Source organism: Fusarium pseudograminearum, chromosome 1 (genome assembly GCF_000303195.2).
Source record: "Fusarium pseudograminearum CS3096 chromosome 1, whole genome shotgun sequence".
Taxonomy (NCBI): Eukaryota; Fungi; Ascomycota; class Sordariomycetes; order Hypocreales; family Nectriaceae; genus Fusarium; species Fusarium pseudograminearum.
The window spans coordinates 6,615,288-6,632,370 of NC_031951.1; the positions used below are offsets into that span (position 1 = coordinate 6,615,288).

The 17,083-nt window shown below is 47.7% G+C and overlaps 8 protein-coding genes across 8 annotated transcripts, besides 6 other annotated features; 2 read left to right on the forward strand and 6 right to left on the reverse strand.

The window, feature by feature from the left end:
- Positions 1–96: 96 nt before the first annotated feature.
- FPSE_05754 (uncharacterized protein) lies at positions 97–1,239 on the reverse strand (the record flags this gene model as incomplete). Its single annotated transcript, XM_009258872.1, has 1 exon — positions 97–1,239. One exon carries the CDS (start codon positions 1,237–1,239, stop codon positions 97–99), a length of 1,143 nt encoding a protein of 380 aa, XP_009257147.1.
- A 2,099-nt stretch (positions 1,240–3,338) lies between these two features.
- On the forward strand, positions 3,339–4,241 carry FPSE_05753 (uncharacterized protein; the record flags this gene model as incomplete). Its single annotated transcript, XM_009258871.1, has 1 exon — positions 3,339–4,241. One exon carries the CDS (start codon positions 3,339–3,341, stop codon positions 4,239–4,241), a length of 903 nt encoding a protein of 300 aa, XP_009257146.1.
- A 532-nt stretch (positions 4,242–4,773) lies between these two features.
- Positions 4,774–5,778, reverse strand: FPSE_05752 (uncharacterized protein; the record flags this gene model as incomplete). Its single annotated transcript, XM_009258870.1, has 2 exons — positions 4,774–5,461; positions 5,510–5,778. 2 exons carry the CDS (start codon positions 5,776–5,778, stop codon positions 4,774–4,776), a joined length of 957 nt encoding a protein of 318 aa, XP_009257145.1.
- A 1,736-nt stretch (positions 5,779–7,514) lies between these two features.
- On the reverse strand, positions 7,515–8,640 carry FPSE_05751 (uncharacterized protein; the record flags this gene model as incomplete). Its single annotated transcript, XM_009258869.1, has 5 exons — positions 7,515–7,569; positions 7,619–7,791; positions 7,839–7,873; positions 7,922–7,995; positions 8,045–8,640. 5 exons carry the CDS (start codon positions 8,638–8,640, stop codon positions 7,515–7,517), a joined length of 933 nt encoding a protein of 310 aa, XP_009257144.1.
- Positions 8,641–8,953: 313 nt separating this feature from the next.
- On the reverse strand, positions 8,954–9,618 carry FPSE_05750 (uncharacterized protein; the record flags this gene model as incomplete). The annotated part of the gene is made up of 3 exons (XM_009258868.1): positions 8,954–9,401; positions 9,448–9,529; positions 9,582–9,618. 3 exons carry the CDS (start codon positions 9,616–9,618, stop codon positions 8,954–8,956), a joined length of 567 nt encoding a protein of 188 aa, XP_009257143.1.
- A 755-nt stretch (positions 9,619–10,373) lies between these two features.
- Positions 10,374–11,563, reverse strand: FPSE_05749 (uncharacterized protein; the record flags this gene model as incomplete). The annotated part of the gene is made up of 2 exons (XM_009258867.1): positions 10,374–11,134; positions 11,188–11,563. The coding sequence occupies 2 exons, from the start codon at positions 11,561–11,563 to the stop codon at positions 10,374–10,376; spliced, it is 1,137 nt and encodes a 378-aa protein (XP_009257142.1).
- Positions 11,564–14,010: 2,447 nt separating this feature from the next.
- On the forward strand, positions 14,011–15,551 carry FPSE_05748 (uncharacterized protein; the record flags this gene model as incomplete). Its single annotated transcript, XM_009258866.1, has 5 exons — positions 14,011–14,267; positions 14,317–14,338; positions 14,386–14,702; positions 14,751–15,134; positions 15,188–15,551. The coding sequence occupies 5 exons, from the start codon at positions 14,011–14,013 to the stop codon at positions 15,549–15,551; spliced, it is 1,344 nt and encodes a 447-aa protein (XP_009257141.1).
- Positions 15,552–16,191: 640 nt separating this feature from the next.
- Positions 16,192–16,225: a repeat region.
- Positions 16,226–16,345: 120 nt separating this feature from the next.
- Positions 16,346–16,396: a repeat region.
- A 46-nt stretch (positions 16,397–16,442) lies between these two features.
- Positions 16,443–17,013, reverse strand: FPSE_05747 (uncharacterized protein; the record flags this gene model as incomplete). The annotated part of the gene is made up of 2 exons (XM_009258865.1): positions 16,443–16,802; positions 16,852–17,013. The coding sequence occupies 2 exons, from the start codon at positions 17,011–17,013 to the stop codon at positions 16,443–16,445; spliced, it is 522 nt and encodes a 173-aa protein (XP_009257140.1).
- Positions 16,508–16,557: a microsatellite.
- Positions 16,643–16,702: a repeat region.
- Positions 16,880–16,923: a microsatellite.
- A 63-nt stretch (positions 17,014–17,076) lies between the features above and the next one.
- Positions 17,077–17,083: part of a microsatellite that runs on past the window's edge.

Sequence of the window (17,083 nt, forward strand, 5' to 3'; positions counted from 1 at the left end):
CCTTATAGTAGGGCAAGGGCATAAAAAAACCCGGTCTTGTGAGGGCATTGGAGTCATAATGCTCAAAAAGTGTAATTGAAGATGGAAACCCTATCCCTAGGTGTCTCCCTTCTGAGCCTCCATCGGAACACGAATAAACGTTCCACGGCATGTTTTTACACAGCCATATACCGACCCTCCAACGGGCAAGCTCCGTAAATACACATCATCTTTCTCCCATGGCTCCTGCACATTGTCCTTCTCGTAACCATATTCGCCGTTTATCCATTGTCGTATCTTTCTTCTCCAATCGCCTAGGCTATGAAGAGAATACACTCCAGGGGGGTGTAACTTTTGTGTGGTGTGGTCCCTAACCTGCCCGTAGGTGAGGACCATTATCAATTGATCTAGAATTGAGTCATCTTGAAGTGATTCCTTAGACACCAAAGACAGGAATGTATCAACGATCCTCTGGCGGAATTCGCCAAGAGGCTCAACTAATTCTTTAGGGCGAAGAGGACAAGGCTCATCATGAATCTCATCACATGCTATTCCAGCCACTTCCAATACATGTGGCTCGATTAGATCTACTGCAGGTGACGAATTACCTCCCGCATTAGAGTCCACAGTAAGATCTCCCCATGGCCACTCCAAATCTGCCACCCAGCTTGGACTTGCAGCTGCGTTGCAGTACGTCAGGAAGTCGAGATCCTGCTGTCGTGTGATCTCATTCAGGCACACTGAAGTGAAGATCTGCTTCAAAGACTTGGTATAGTCTACCTCAATCAATTCAGCCACATCTGGTTCAACAAGGCCTCGTAAAGAGTATATCCTGTCGCGATCATCTGAGCATTCGAAGTATTTGGTGGCCAGGAGAGCTCCAAGCCAATTGTAGCTTTTTCCCATGTCGTCCGCAAATGCTAATAATCTATCCCCGACAACTTGTGCATGTTGGTTATATGCAACAAGATCATCGATAGCATGTGTTGGAGGACTCGTAAGGAAGCATATAACGCTGACTGCATCGTGAAACTGCTTCCAGCATATCTCCTCCAAACCAAGCATCACGATGCATGTTTGCTTGTTTGCCAGCACAACCTCTTGGTGAGTCCACAAACGTTTATGCCAGTCTAGTGCCAGCATTTCCTCGATGGCCCGCCATTGTTTCACATCTAGTGGGAGGCCATCTCTGGCAAGTCCTCCATTAGCATGCGCTGGGTCTTTGAATGTGAAGAACTGTCTGACGACACTATAGTCCATGATAACCGATTCGACCAGTTCGGCGCATGAGCGCAATGTATGCATTGCCAAGGCACTCCATGGGGTTTCTGGGCCCAGCCATACTACTACACACGCAGCGTAGGAGTATACATGATGCATTTTCTGAACTTGAATGGAACGGTCATTGAGGTCGTTTTGATCTATACAGATAGAATCACACCAGAGCAATCGCTTTCTTTCGGGGTACCGCAGGGCTCTTAACGCGGCGGCCAAGTTCCTTCCGATCTGTAACCGTCCTATGGAGTGATTCTGGAATGACTGCTCCATATATAAATGATGCTCTTGCGACAATGCGATGGAATCGGGCTGAGACTGATCACCCCAGCAATACGATATGGCATCGAAATCCGGGATCGTTCTTTCGTTGGGCAGGAAGGTTCTATGCAAAATGGCACCTGTGAGAGGGTCTTCAGACACTCCGGGGTTTAGTTCAAGTAAACGAAGGTCCGAGGACAAAATGGGGTCATATTGGAAGTGATGCATTGGCAATTAGCTTATGAGATGGTGTCGGTAGTTGTGAGAGATTTCACAAGGTCTTGCCGGGCGCTGCTAAGATAGCTTAGTCACGTAACCGCTTTGTTTGGGTGATTGTAAAACTACATAAAACAACACAGATTTGTGTCAAGGGCTAAGCCAAAATTGATACAAGGAGTGATGTAGCCGCAGATAGCTTGTAATTAGGTAATGATTGTTTTCTGTCACAGGTAGGAGTTCGCTGTCTGCCTTCCTCATTATCCTTTTGCACGTGGCAGAGGTCGATGTGGGGTCGCCACGGACCGTTGAACCTTAAAGCGCCCCACTACTGTTTTTAGACCAATGGGCAGTCACGTTTCGCTTTGCGCATTTGTCCACGGCTTCCAGTATAACAACAAAATGAAACACAACAATGATACAATTCACAACAGCATAGGAAGCACAGAGTATGTCGTAATCTACACTAAGAGGGATAATTCATCATACCGTCCCAATAAGAGTAAGTCAATTTAGAGTTCAAACTCTCAAACTTTGCCGGAGATGCTAGCTACTGTTTGATACTGCATGTGTTCCACAGTGACAACCTCAGTGGTCAAAACGGGTTTCGTAATATTGGCTTTGTTTAAGCACTACAGTTAGCTGGTCTGCCTCTGGTCGTTATTACTCGCGCGCTGTCTGAACGGAATACATCAGCTGGCCAGCCGTATGATGCACATTAGCTTTCATAGACTATCAGCACAACCACCCTTGTTTATCCTTCCAAAACTAAAGAGAGTGAGTGTTATTCTGATCATACTAGTGACGTATCAGAGCCTAGAACGATTGTCTCGTCGCTTGCCTCTCCACTTGGGTGGTGGGTAATGCCCTCAAAGCGACAAAAAGTTCGGAATCACAAACACCAAAAAGATAATCGACAACGGCAGGATTCGAACCTGCGCCCGCGAACGGAATTGCTATCTGGAATTTGCTTCGAGGCAATCGCCTTAACCACTCGGCCACGTTGCCTTTCTGTTGTTGTTGAAAGTTGAAATCCAGTTTGGTGATATACAGACACGACACGGCGGTGGGAAGCCACCACGATCACATTCGTGTCAATCGCCTTCCCCCTAGCGCTTCTTGCTTTGATACGTCACTAAACTACCACAAAGAGTCTATTATTTGCGTTTGCCATGCCTGGCCCGTAAACTCCAACCTCCAACGCATATATGCCAATATCAAATTAAGCTCGTAGAGTTTGAGATAAGGTTATCAGCTATGGCCCAAGATTCACTATCGAGGAAGGAACGTGACCCACCTACAACGTCCTTCTTTATGATTTGCCGCCATGAATTGCCCAGTGTCATGTTATTGAAATCGTGCGAAACTTATTGGGGGAAACTCAATCACAATCAAACTATCAACGCTAAGGGTTTCAGCCTTTCAGCTGGACCCCAAATCGAGTTGGTTCTGAATGCAAGGAACAGGGATGGATCCATGCTCGAAGGGCTGACCATCGCTCCAGGACTTCACAAATAGCTCAAATACATCCCAGTTTCCACCTAGTTCATTTGGTCTCGGGTCATTCTATTTTTTACTCTTTGTTGATTGCAATCAGTTGAATAAATATGCATACCATCGTTCCAACACTCATCAGCCTGGGTTTTTCAATCTTGGCAGCAGCTTCCGACGACGATGTCGTCTCATTCCCCGCTATCGGAGAAGTCGACATCGTATTTCCACGAGAAGATACATACGCAGCAGAAGCACCATTTCCTGTCATCTTTGGACTCCAAAACGCACCAGTTTTGACCACCTTTAGCGGTACTCTCAACTGGGAGCTCGACTGCGCTTACACGCTATTTGGCATCGGTCGGCTCTACTTGGACTTCCTCCCCGACACAGAACCATACTATTTTCTCAATACCAGTCAAGCCATTGCCGACGCTGACGAAGACCAATTCCAGTACTGGCGTGGCGAAGAGGACTCTTGCATTCTGAAGTGGGATTTTCGATGGACAACTATATGTGAGCCGCGGTCTGATGGCAGCGTTCTCTTGAAAAACAACCAATTCCAACGTTCGGGAAACGTCACATTCACTCTCCGCCCAGGCGCAAAGACAGCTAGGAAAGCCATTGCCGAGTATGAAGGGTGTGCCATTGGGGGAACGTCAATCAAGCTTGAAAAGAACCACACAGTTGGCTGTCCTATTCTTTCGCAGGATTCGTCGCCAAAACCAAAGCCTTGCGACCTTGACGTCAAGAAGGCCCGAAGTAGTCTTGCTGCAGCCGTTGTAAAGCCTACTACGAGCTTGACCGAGATCCCCAGCAAGACTACGGACTCAGGGGTGACGGGCACCGGAGCAGATAATGTTTCTAAGCCGACGAGTACTAGTGGAAAGGCAGACGGAGGTAATAGCAGCACCGATAGTGAAAATGTGGCAAGAGGTCACAGCGTCAGCGACAATGGTGGACTCTTGACTTTCTTTGTCGCTCTATCTGTTGGTATTATCCCTTCATTATTCTTGTAAGACAATTGTGAATGCCATTGTGCTGGAAGGTATTGGAGCGGATATTGGCTTTTCACAGTGGTGCAGAGTTACAGATATGTTCGCAGAATAAATGCAAATAAATGAACATAACAATCCTATCAAACGTACGATAGAGTTGTTATGTCAACACTAGTATGACAAGAGTCAAGCCTGATTTTACGACGAATAGCAGCCAAAATAGAGTAGTAGGGTACGGAGTGCTTACAGATTCAAGTCTGGACGAAACAAGTGTTGAAGTTAGGTACTCGTTCATATACGAATAATATTCTGTCTAGAGATCACATTGGTGTGGAAATATCTTATGTGACTGCAACAAACTGCAGGCAAACATTTCATATATACAAGAAATAAATACGATTCCTTTCACTTCTGTGCAAAAGGCACAAGAAGCTGACAACAACCATCACACAAACTGCATATCTCTGAGACCGTCTGGCCTCTGGCAACGCGTTTTTCCTCATGAAAGAGAAACTTAGTGCCAGACTCTATACCCGGCAGTTATGTCATTAACTTAGTTGCTCTTGCAAGACTCATCAGCAGCCTGCTGCTGGGGCTGGGGCTGGGAGCCACCCTGCTGCTGGCCGTCGTTTCCAAAGCCAGGCTGCTGCTGACCATTACCCTGGTTCTGGCCCTGACCGGCACCGGCACCGGGCTGCTGCTGACCGTTGCCGGCATCACCCTGACCGTTACCAGCACCAGCACCGTTGCCAGCATCAGGCTGAGTAGCATTACCGTTACCAGCATCAGGCTTGGCAGCGCTGTCGCCATCAGTGGCGGCACCACCACCGGAAGAAGCACCCTCGGAGACGGTCATGTGGGAAGATCCGCTGCTGAAGTAGCCCTCAGTGGCGAGGATCTGGTAGTCATGGGTACCCAGCTTCATGCCGTGCTGCTCCCAAGCCTTGAAGTGAGCACCAACATCGATGCTGCCAGTGGATCGGTGGTCCTTGCGAACGGACCAGTACTGCTCAAAGGTTTGGGTGCCGTCAATAGAGGGAGCGTTGGTGCGGGTTCGGGTGAAGATTTCGTAGGTGCTGCCATCAGCCTCGACAGTTCCCTTGCTCTGAGCTCCGCTGGAGGGATCGTAGTCGCCGAACTGCTCGACGATGTAGTACTCGATCAAGGGGTTTCGGGTCCATCCGTAGACGGAGAGGTAGCTGTTGCCGTTGGGCTTGTACTCTCCCTCGTAAGAGATGGTTCTGGGGGCGTTAGAGTGAGTTTGTAAATGGCATTGAAGTATGACCTACCGAGCCTTTCCAGGGCTCCAACCCTTTCCACCGACAACATTACCACCAGTCTGCCAAGACATGCTGTAAGAGCCGCCAGCGCCGTTCTCATAAGTGGCCTCGGCACCACCATCAGACCACCAAGAGTAGAAGAAGCCATTGTTCATGCCCGAGCTGTTGGGGGTACCACCTCGCTTGGCAAGCTTGGAGAACATGCCTTCAGGAGAGGGAGCGGCGATAGAACCAGCTACGAGCGACAGCCCAGCGAAGACAGAGATGATGCGAACCATTTTGGAGAAAGATAGTTGATTCCTGAATCAAGTAGAGAAGAAAAGAATGTATAAGATTGAGTAGAAAGCGAGTGATGGTGAGCTGAAAGGATGATCCAACAAAGAAGAGGCAGAGGAAATAGTAAATATATAGATAAGTAGCTAGATACTCAAGAGTCGAAAGACCCTTGTTTCATGGAGTGGGTTGCTGAGGCTGAAACAACTGCCGTGGACCGAGTTGCCGATCGGACCATGTTAATGAAGGAGGATCGACTCGATAATTTTTCCGTCCGTTAAGCGACTGACTTGGCGATTTGATCATGTTTATGCAACCGCAAAATCAATGCCTTGTTGCCGGTCAGTGAAGGATCATGAATCGATCGTGGGCCGAGAATCCGATATGCCAAGGCGATGTTCATGCTGTCTTGAGGTTTGGGACGATATTTCCGTCGGCTAAATGTGATTTCATGGTGTGTATAGTGTACTCTGTAGTATTTTAATATTGGTATTGGTTGATCTTCAATTCCATCACATCATTTCTGAGACTTGATGTAATGATGGTTATAACATCAGACAACCATATCGTGTTTGGTGTTTTGAATGCGTCCCTTCTCTTGCAACGAAACAACAGGTAACAAACAGGAAACACTACATTAGAATCACTTGCGTCGTTTCCTGTCAACTGAACTCAATTTCTTGGTCATACACGTCAGGCTTGACCATGTTGGACCACAATTAATTTCGATTGAAACATAGTGTGACCCTAGTTGGCAACGCGTCTCGGGATTTTTACCCATCTTGGCATTCCAGAATCCTTGCTCCATTTGAAACATGACAAAAGAGCCACCACCAGATGTCAAAGTTGGGCGGTTTCAGGTACAATAACTGGGCATGGGACTATTTTTGACCTGTAGCCTTGACTGCCGAGAGGGAAACGTGACGACGTTGATTGGCATAGGGAACATATGTATCTGGTGCGATTGGATGGAAATATTTTTGTTTTGGCAAACATCCATGGGATTAATGTCACATTTATCGGGAAACATGTTGGCATATCACATACAAGGGTAGCATTGAACCGGAATCCGATGTGACAGAGGCAACAGTTACCTTTCAGTCAATATGGATCAACAGATAGATCTTCACCAACCAAGTCAATCTATGTAGATTACCCCAAAGTATAATTATTCTAAGAAAGGCTAAGCTTTGCTAATATTTAGCCTAAAATATAGAAGCGGAAGCTTCCATTGTCTCTACGAGATCCACATCATATTCAGCTTCGGCTTCGTCCAGATACTGGCCTTTGCACCAAGACTATTGTGACAAACTACGGCTATCCTGAGAACGACCCTTGCTTCTCCAACGAGGTCTGAGCGATTGAGTGGGCCATGACTTCGTTGACAGACTACTGGGTACTAAGATAGCAGAACGTTGGCCTCCCACGTCTTAGGGTACAAAACTAAATAACCCAAACAGTAGAATCAGTATCGTAAGCTAACCTACTAATTCTGTCTCTTTTGCTTTCAGCGGCCAATTTTCCTGATACCCTGAGGACAGATCAGGCAAGCCAAGGGTTATAATGACTTGTCATTTCGGTTGGCTTATTCCTCTTTTTAAGCTTTATGTATTTTCGGAGACCTCTATCATGTTCCTTAATCTAGTCGTTGTGTCCCATTTTCTCTAGGCACTTTGCCGATTTGATCCCTCGCCTAAATGCCGATACCCGTTGCTGCACTTTCCCTCATAGCTCTCACTTCTCATGCTGTTCCGTTCTTCTGAGTTGGTACTTTTTCTCCAACATGAAGCAACACCCTAATATTGTCAGTCTGGGTTACGAAATCATCTCCCCAAAATAACTTACCATGACAGTCTCCAATATGGCTTTCCGTTCAGGCTCTTGCACATCCCCCTACTGCCTCCATTCTCGGGTGCCACATCTGCACAACACCAACCGTCATCCGCAAAGTCAAGGGACTTTTCACGAAACAGCTTTGCAGCCAGTGTTTTGGCGAGTCCTCGTCGACGGTAAGGTTCCTGAGCATAGTTAGCTACCATGGTTCTGTAAATTTCGGTATACTTACTTCACAGTGAAGACTGATCAGCGAACCGTCGAAACCTATACTCAATCAGAGCTGGCCGCATGATTAAGATTGAAAGAAGATACCTAGAAAAGCCCAAGATACAGGGGTACCATCTTCGAGCTTGATCATCAGACTTGGCATACGAAGCAGGACCTGTCTACAACGATTTATTAGCAAGATACCTACCACGAGCTGTCAAGACTTACACAGTCCTAGGGATATCAGTTCGGGAGATGACAATCCGGCAGTCGTCCTCCGTTGCCGTTCCCCACTTCATACCCTCGGGCAATTTGACTTCGTCCTTGGGTATGTCCTCGTATTTGAAAAGCCACTTATCGTATGCTCCTGTTTCGCGAGGTTCTACACGTCCTGTTTTATACAGAAGCTCACGAACAGAGTCATGAAGTGTACCAAGCAAGACAGCATCGCCATATACAAGTTCTCGGCCGTAGTCCTTTGCTATTTTAATACTCTCTTGGACAATCCTGTCAAGTTGCTCTTGATAGACAGTTGTGTCCCTAGTCGTAGCTTGGTCGGGGTGTTCATAGGTGGAATAGATCCATGCTTGTGTGTCAGGTCCACCCCCGACGTCAACGTACATGGCCGTGAATTTCTTGGGGGAGTCTCCATCATTGATCTTGGAGTCAGCTACAAAAATAACCTTTGCTGTTTCTCGTAGTCCCCCTTCGAATTTGGTGAATTGTAGTCGACGAAGGAGGGGTAAAGAATAGGGTAAGTGGCTGCTCAAGAGCGTCAGCAGCTCTGTTGAAATGGTGGAATAGACCTCGACAAAGTCAGCCATGTTGAGTTTGCGTACAACTTATTGGTATGATGAATTAGAGGGAAGTTGAGAAATTATGACTCCGACATATTTAGTTTAGGAAGGTGAGTCAATCATTATCTCAAGGCTAAATGTCGGTTATCTAATGGCTCTGTCACACATGACAGAATGGTGCAATGGCAACGATAACTTGGCCATAGGCGCCTGGGCAGTGACGCAATTCACAATAGCATTGCAATTCCACTTTCAGAGAAGTTTGAATGTTAGATGGATTAGAGCATTGGGATCCTGCTGGTTGAGCCTCCATATCGTACTCTACAGGTAAATCATGATACTACAACCAGAATGCCAATACAAGTCCACCAATGGCACTGAGAGTCCATGTAGCTACTTCTGACTTCTTGAACTGAACCTTCTTGTATCCAATCCCCAAGTCAAACACTAGGTGACGAATACCGTTGATGAAGTGGTACGAAAAAGGGAAACCCAATAAGCCGAACTTGATAGCTGTCTTGGCAACAAAAGGCAGTGCACCGAAAGCTGAGACCAAAGCCGCAGAGTCAAAGCCTAGTCCAAGGTAAGGAGCAACAGCGTGAGCGCCTAACGTGAGATACGCTGTGCCGCCTACAACAAGACCTGTGATTCTGGTCCAAGCCGAAGCACTGAACCAGATTTGACCGATCTTGTATATACCGAGGTTTGGAGTGACAGGTCGGTTCAGACGCTGTTTTACAAGGATCTGGTGACCTTCTTCTGGCTTGAGGTTTGTGATGGTGGGGGCTCTGGGAAAAGGTCAGCGATGAGTGCGATATTGATTTTGAGACTCACTGTGACTTCTGAGACAACAGACGAGTAAATGCTATTTTAGCAGTGTTACGGGTGAAGTTCACGCTTGGACGCGATGAAATTGCTAATGCATTGATCAGTGACAATGACTTTGGAGGTAAGGAAATATCATGTACCACGCATGGCAACGAGACCAACTCTTTGGAAACTCATGTTTGAAAGCTAGATAAGCGATCAACTCAACACCGCAAAGTTCAAATTTGGAGGCAATGGAAAATCCAAATGATTAAATAGTGCGTATTCGTATTGAAAAATCCATTAGATCATCCCTCTGTCTGGCTCAGCTCCGGAGAAGCCAGACTTATGTACACAGCATGTCGAGCATGTGGATCTTGGCATTCGCACTCTTATTCCCGGTTCCAATACCCTCCTGCGCGAATCATCCCCCAATCGGGTCGTTGTGATTGTTCATCTGTTAGTTAAAGTATGGTGAGACTCCATAAAGGTTTTGTAAGTTCCGGCCTTCGATATGCGGCAAGCCGGATATCACAGTGCGCCCGGAGTCATATTACCGGCACAGCCAGTTGATTTAATGGCACTGGCCTAATAGCTGTACAAAGGAAGGAATCCTTGCAAATTGAAAAGTGTTGTCAACACGTGAGCACAATTATAGAATAGCTCTGACTTGTCTAAAGAGATGTTACTGATGCTGGAAAAACGTGTTGGCACAAGGCAATCATATAATTTATACTATCAAAATGCATCTACAGATTTCCAGCTATTCCACCACTCTATAATAATAAAGGTTAACTCAGTGCCTGACTGAGAATTGTACGCCACCTGCAAAATCTTTCCTCCCTTGTCCAACGGCACAGCCACGAACTCGGCAATATCGGGTAGATCGGCCAACAAAACGATGTCCGGCAACAGATGCGACCCAAAGATTAGTCTAGAGTCTGTTTCCCAATTTACTCGGCATCAGGAGTAGCGGAAGGGGTGGATCCAGGACGAGATCCAGAAGGCATTCCAGAAGGAGGACCACCGGCACCGCCACCAGGGGCACCACCGCTGTTTCCGTTGGCAACACCGCCCTCCTTGTAGTAGTAAGCAGCGGGGGTAACAGAGTTGGAGACGGTGGTGTTGATGCCGAAAGCGAGCCAAGCAAAGAGACCGTCGCTGACGCTGTCTCCGAGGAGAGTGTACTCCATGAAGGGGTCGACGCCGTCGGTGCTGATCTCCTCACTCAAGATACCATCATCCTCGTTGAGGGTAATTTCCTGGGTGTTGGAAGCATAAGGCTCGAGGGTCTCGACCTGAGAGATGAGATCTTGGTCGAAGAAGGCTTGTCCGACATGGCTGGCATAGTTGTCGCTGCCGAGAGTGTGGTTGGCCAGGAGAGTGGCGTTGGTGTGAACCATGACGTGGATGTGAGTCGCTCGGCTGGTGTAGTGACCAGGGAAGATGGACTCAAACTGAGCAACACCGTCACTGTTGGTCTTCTGGATTCCTCGGAGCCAGGTCTTATCGATGTTTGTTTCGTCGGAGTTGTCGCCGTTGCCGTTTGCAATGACGCCGGAGTATACACCAGTGGAGTTGCAGTGCCACATCTCTAGGTAGACGTTGGGGACGGGATCACAGGTCTCGACGTCGATGACCTGGTAGTCGAGGACAATGTTGAGTCCGTCTTGCTCTTCGATAACGTTTTCTCGGACATACTCGCCAGCGACGTCTAGTTCTTGTCAGTATTCGTTCATTCAGGATATGGTATTGTGAATATCTTACAGTAAGGGCCCTGGGTGACCTCAGGGGTCAAGACGCAAGAGTTGATGCTGGCAAAGAAGGCGGCAGCATCAGTGCACTCGGTGAAGCCTTGTTCAGTCTGGTTGTGGGATTTGTTCAGGGCAGATTCTTCCTCTCGCTTCTTCAAGGCGCGTTTGGCACGAGCCTTGTTGACTTGGGCTGAGCGACGAGCAACGTTTCGGGCCTCGACACCACGAGCCTTGAGCTTGGTGGCACAGTGAGCGAGAGATGATCTCTTGACGGAGTTGAGAAAGTCGCGGCGCTCAGCGGCCTCATGGGCGATGTCGTGTCCGGGATGGGCCGAAGCAATGGTAGCTGCGAGGGCGAAGCTTGCGAGGACGTTCTTGATAGAAGGCATTTTGGCGGTGGTTTGTGAGGATTGGAGTTGTGTGAGGCTGCTGAGGTGTTTGGATGACTTGGATGGATAGATATTTCGATTACATCTGGGAGTTGTCTGCTTTTATGTGGCTTGAGTCGCAAGAGTTGTCTCTGGTTTGTCTTTGCCGTTGTTCTGTTCATGATATCCCACATGCCGTGTGGTCTTCCTCAACAAGTCCGCCATAGTAACGGCCAGAGTGAGGCGCATGGACATTCGCGGTGACTGACGCGTTACATCGAAGATATTGAAAACGACGATCCCTCCGAATAGCGTCAGTCAAATGCTAGCCAAGAAGCTAAACATGAAGCATAAGCATCGACGGCAACTAAGGGGAATACTACCGAGGATGGCATCTGGCATGACGCAGGGGTCGTCGTTGTCTGTCCTATGAGAAGACTTGTATAATGATATCCGTGCGTGTCAGAGTGAAAAAAAGTGACGACGATTGGTTGTTCGCGGTGGCTGTTCTTTGGCGTTGACACACGCAAGCTGCCGAGCCTTGTGGGGAGGTCGGCTCCCACATCCCGAGTCCCGGAAGAGGCTGAGTTTGCAGCCAAAAAAAGATGAGATTTTCTCAACGACTGAAGCAAACATTTGTATTGTAATTACTCCGATTGGTCATTGAGAAAGTCTTTCGTCATGTGGATTTCTGTAGCTGGATTATTACACAATGCAAACAACAAGCAAGATGCATAGTTGTTGAGCATGACAAAGAGCATTTATTTCCATTAATAAGTCCAAGTGACAGATAACATACGGACAAAATACTATTCACAGGACAATGTGAATTGAAATATCAGTCTCCTAAAACATGGTTAGTTTAGGGTAAGATTATCGCAAAATTAGATTATGAGATTAAGCAAATTAGGCTTATTGTATCGTCTCCCAACGATTCGCCCTTGCACAGTCTTGATATCCACAATCATCGGCAGATGGGAAAGAATGAAACAGGACCTCCGTTTCTCCATTTGCCATGTGGGTTATGCTGGAGTGCCGCATCCTCGAGTTCATCTCCTTTAAACCATTTACTTCGTGCGCCACATACCAAGCCAATGAATTTCCATCAAAGCCTAATAGAATTCGTCATTGCACTAGAAGTTTCCAGATGCGGCTTCAAATTGTATCTGTCATTGCCAGATGCTAGACAGGAGAAAATAGTTTGATCAAAAGACCTGTATGAATCATCTTGGAGCGATCGATTTATTTCGTCCCCTGTTGAGATTTTTGCTACCCTATGGTCTGGAACTCTAGTGGGCAGCAGAAAAGTTGGCCGCCCAAGTCTTGGATCATAAAAATAAGTAATCTAAGAAGTCTAGTCTAAGTAGCATAAGGTGACCTATTAATTTCGTCCCTTATGTTTCCAGCGGTCAATCTTTCTGGTACCCTGAGGTCCATTCCAATCCAGAGTTAGAATTCAGCCGCATTCTTGGGCTTCTTTATCCTCGGTAAGAATGACAACGTGTTGGTGGCGCTTGGGCTGAACCAACGCGTCGGTCCGCTAATTCACTAATTTATCCTTCACACGTGCGAACTCCCGAAAATCTCTATCATTCTAGATTCCGTGGCCAAAGCGCAAGCTCTGCGGGATTTAACCGACATATTCGCAAGCGAGCAGTGACAAGAGTCAGACTGTAGCATTTCGAAGCGCCTCCAATGCCAACTACCCCCAGTAAACCGCCAGCCAGCGCTGTCGTCGCGTCACAGTCGAAGCACTCTGGCATATCCTCCCCCTGCGGCCGCAGATTCTCGAATGCGATCCGTATTTTGAACCCCTGATCACAAGCCACCGAATCCTGTACACTGTTACGCGGGGAACCGGCTAGATCGCTGGGGTCCAGGAATGGTGGCTTTTTCGAATGAGGGGACACAAGGCAGGGAAGTACCGTACGTTTCTGCTAATTGTACTCCAATCTAGACAAAATGCAAGGGAGACGTTTCTACCATTCTCCCCTTGCAGGATTCACCATGAGGTACTCCGTAGACGCGTGAGAGCTCGGTTAGAGAGAATTGACGAATTAGCACTAGCATCCGTTAGTCAAAAGTCAGTGCGGATGCATCTATCGTGCCACTGGTATGATTTGGCTTAACCGTGTCTCCAACTCCCAAGCTACTTTTGGCTCGGAGACATGGTGGAACCTCCCCGGTGGAAGACTTATCAATTCAAGTAGCCCGCTAACCCTGCCAACCTCACCACATCCCATAGAGTTTGAAGCTATTCCCTAGCGGCTCACCACATCTGAGCACCAATAGTCTCAGGTCCAGATTCAATGGAAGCTGCGCAAAGCTGTAGAGTGTGATCACCACCAGGAGAGACATGGCTTGTTTGAATTCCTTAAAAGCCGATCTTATCTTGCCCTCTGCTCCTGATTTCGGAATTCCACCATCCTTTCTCTTTCATCATATTCATCTGAGCGTTCTGTATCAAAATGTCTGTCTCAGAAGTTGACAAGTACCTTTGGTTGGCCTACTGCAAGGCAGTACAGAATGCTGTTGGCGGCCTGCCTGGACACAAGCCAGCCCTTTTCTTTACCAAAAAGGCTCAAAAGGCACCCGTTGCATCGCCAGACGTTGATCCAGCCTACACAAACTATGGCATCAACAATATCATCAACAACTTTCTGCAGACAAACGATCTCTTCTTCGATCCATCTCACCACAAGACCTACACACAATGCCTCCTCGAGTAAGAGATCCAGCCGTTAACTGAGATTAAAATACTAACATAAAGCCAGGTATCTACTCTCTGTCAAGATCGTATGTAATCTTGATCCCTAAAGCCGCTCTTTTCTAATAGACTTTAGGGCGATGGAAACCAAACTCGTATAACCATGACAGGACGAACTCTAACTGGCGCTCTCGACCAAGCACTGCGCGAGAGAGAGCGCGCACTAGACAAGTTCGAGAAGGAAGAAGGTCATGGACTGACTGGTGAACAAGACTTTTCCCAGTGGTGGCCTTCACATGCACCGGCATACTCTGCCGCCAAGTCAAAGGTCGAAGCCGTGGCTGCTGACTATAAAGCCCTCCTCCTCAGTGCTGGAGGTCCAGCTGCCAGTCAGCTCGCGAGAGATTTCAACAGAATTATCCAAGCTTTAATTGGTGGACAGTCTATCGACGGGTAAGAACCAAACCTTCATCAAGGTTAACTGTTATCTAACACTTATAGAATCACCATGCCAGCTTGTCACGCTTCGGCTGAAGTCACTAGGGAACTCCTGGAGAAAGACAGAACACCACATGCCATCACATATGTTCCTGAGTTCATGTCTCCCCAATACACATCCCAGATTGAGCACTGGATGAACGGAGTTGGCGATGGAGACTCATCTATGCAGATTAACGTCGCGGATGGAAAGTATGTCAACGAGTCTGACTTTGGCCACGCTGCCACGGATGGCTTTTCTTACGGCCCGTGGTTGTCATTCTCCAGTGGCAAAGGAAGTACCAATGAGAAGGGCTTGTCTTTTGGTTCTGTCGACACCGATACAAACCTCGACGTTCAATTCTCCTACGATGAGATTCAAACTGTCGCGGTCCCAGCTGGTGACTGGTAAGTTTTACAGCCCTAATGACAACATAGGATACACTGACGCGACGTTACAGGAATGTCCCAAGCCCTGGCCGACGATACCAACTTTCCAGCGCAGCTTCTGAAGAGTCTCGCAAGCTTGCCTTCCCAGATTACCTCATCGTGGTAAGAAACCTTGGCTTTAAGATCAGTATCCGAGACGATAAGCTTGCGAGACAAGTCGACGACATGTTTGAGCAAGCCAAGAACGCAGGGGGCTCTGTGCGTGTCTTTGGTATACCTGCAACCCCAGAGGGTAACCCGGATAAAGCTACAGAAGAGAATGCGCACATCGCTGAGTGGGATCGAGGGAATGGAATGCTCTTGGTTCGACCCACGACTGACGCCGGTTTCGCCTCTGTCGTGGCCCTTGTCGGTGAGCTGAACATCAGTCAGTAGTTGAAGCCCAGCATTTATTTTCGTAGATTATTTCAGCAGTAGCTCTATTTGTCCTCTGTAGCCCTCACGATTCAATCTAAATATTGTTTCAAGGAATTAAACGATTAAATTTTCTATATACGTATCTAACTAAGAGGCTGGTCTTAGCTTCACCAGGAACCACCATATGATCCCCGGCTACTGACCTAGAACACCACGAGAAGGTGCCAGCCTGTCGTTCTAGACCCCCCAACCACCAAAAAAGAAAAAGAAAAACAGAAAAAAGAAACGGAACTAAGAAAGACACTCCAGGGGGAGCCACTTCGATGTGAAAACCTGACCACCTACCAGCATCCAAGACTATACAAACCTCCAGTGCAGGAACATTGATGCTTTTCTGACCAAGACCGGAGTAATGGTATCGATGATTGTCTGCCGTTACCGAAGTAAGGATATCGATGATTGTCTGCCACTACCGAAGTAAGGATATCGATGATTGTCTGCCGTTACCGAAGTAATGGTACCAATGTTCCTCTGACCAAGACCGAAGCCAAGGTAACACTCAATGAGTGATCTGGCACTGGACGGGCAAGTATGTAAGCTGAGTCTGGAGCAACAGGCAAGGTGGTACATCGAAGGGCTTTTGTTTTGGAGACAAGAGAAAAATAAAAATAAAAACAACAACGAAAACGAAACGAGTAACATGGATGAAAATACAGCAACAAAAGAAAAAGAAAACATATTAAAAAGAGGTCTGCGTGCCTTGCAGTGACGCACAAAGGCAAAGAATAAAAAAGAGATGTCATCACTTCCGAAAGAAAGAGGGAAAGGAAAGAAAAGAAGGAGAGAGAAAAGAACAAAACAGACCAAGAATACCGCAGCCACCCACCAGACCTAAAACAACTGCTACTACTACTGCGGCTTCCATGTATACCGAAGCGAGAGTCGTCCAAACGCCGCTATCTTCTCCTCATTGAGCTGTTGTTGTTGCTGCTGGTGTTGCTGCGTGAGCTGCTCTTGTTGCTGCATCAGCAGCTCCCGCCGAGACCTAAACTCAGCCTCGACTTGTCCCATCGCCGCCATCACCTCGTCGTCCTGCTGCTGCTGCTGCTGAGGAGGAGGGACAGGAGGGAGAGGGCGCTGCTCAAGAGGAGCAGGAGGGGGAGGGGGAGTCGCCGGAACAGTGGGCGCCTGACGACGGACATCCTTCTTGCGCTGTCGCCGTTCACCTCTGTGAGGGCAGTCCCTCAAAACGTGCTCGCGAGAGCCACACTAAAAAGAACTGTCAGTTTGACCTTTGTTAAATAATAGAGATACTTACGTGCCAACAACCCTGTCGGTTATCTGGCCTGCCACGGCCGCCACGTCCACCACCACCACCGCCGCCGCCGCCAGAACCAGAGCCAGAGCCGGCCTTGCTGCTTTTCTCGTAAGCTGCAAAGGCTCCAAAGGCCTTACCAAAAGATTCAGCGTTGTCAGACATCTGGAATAAATATTAGTAGCTGCGGTCTAAACAGATAGCAGTTATAGAAGAAACACATACTCTGATGCGA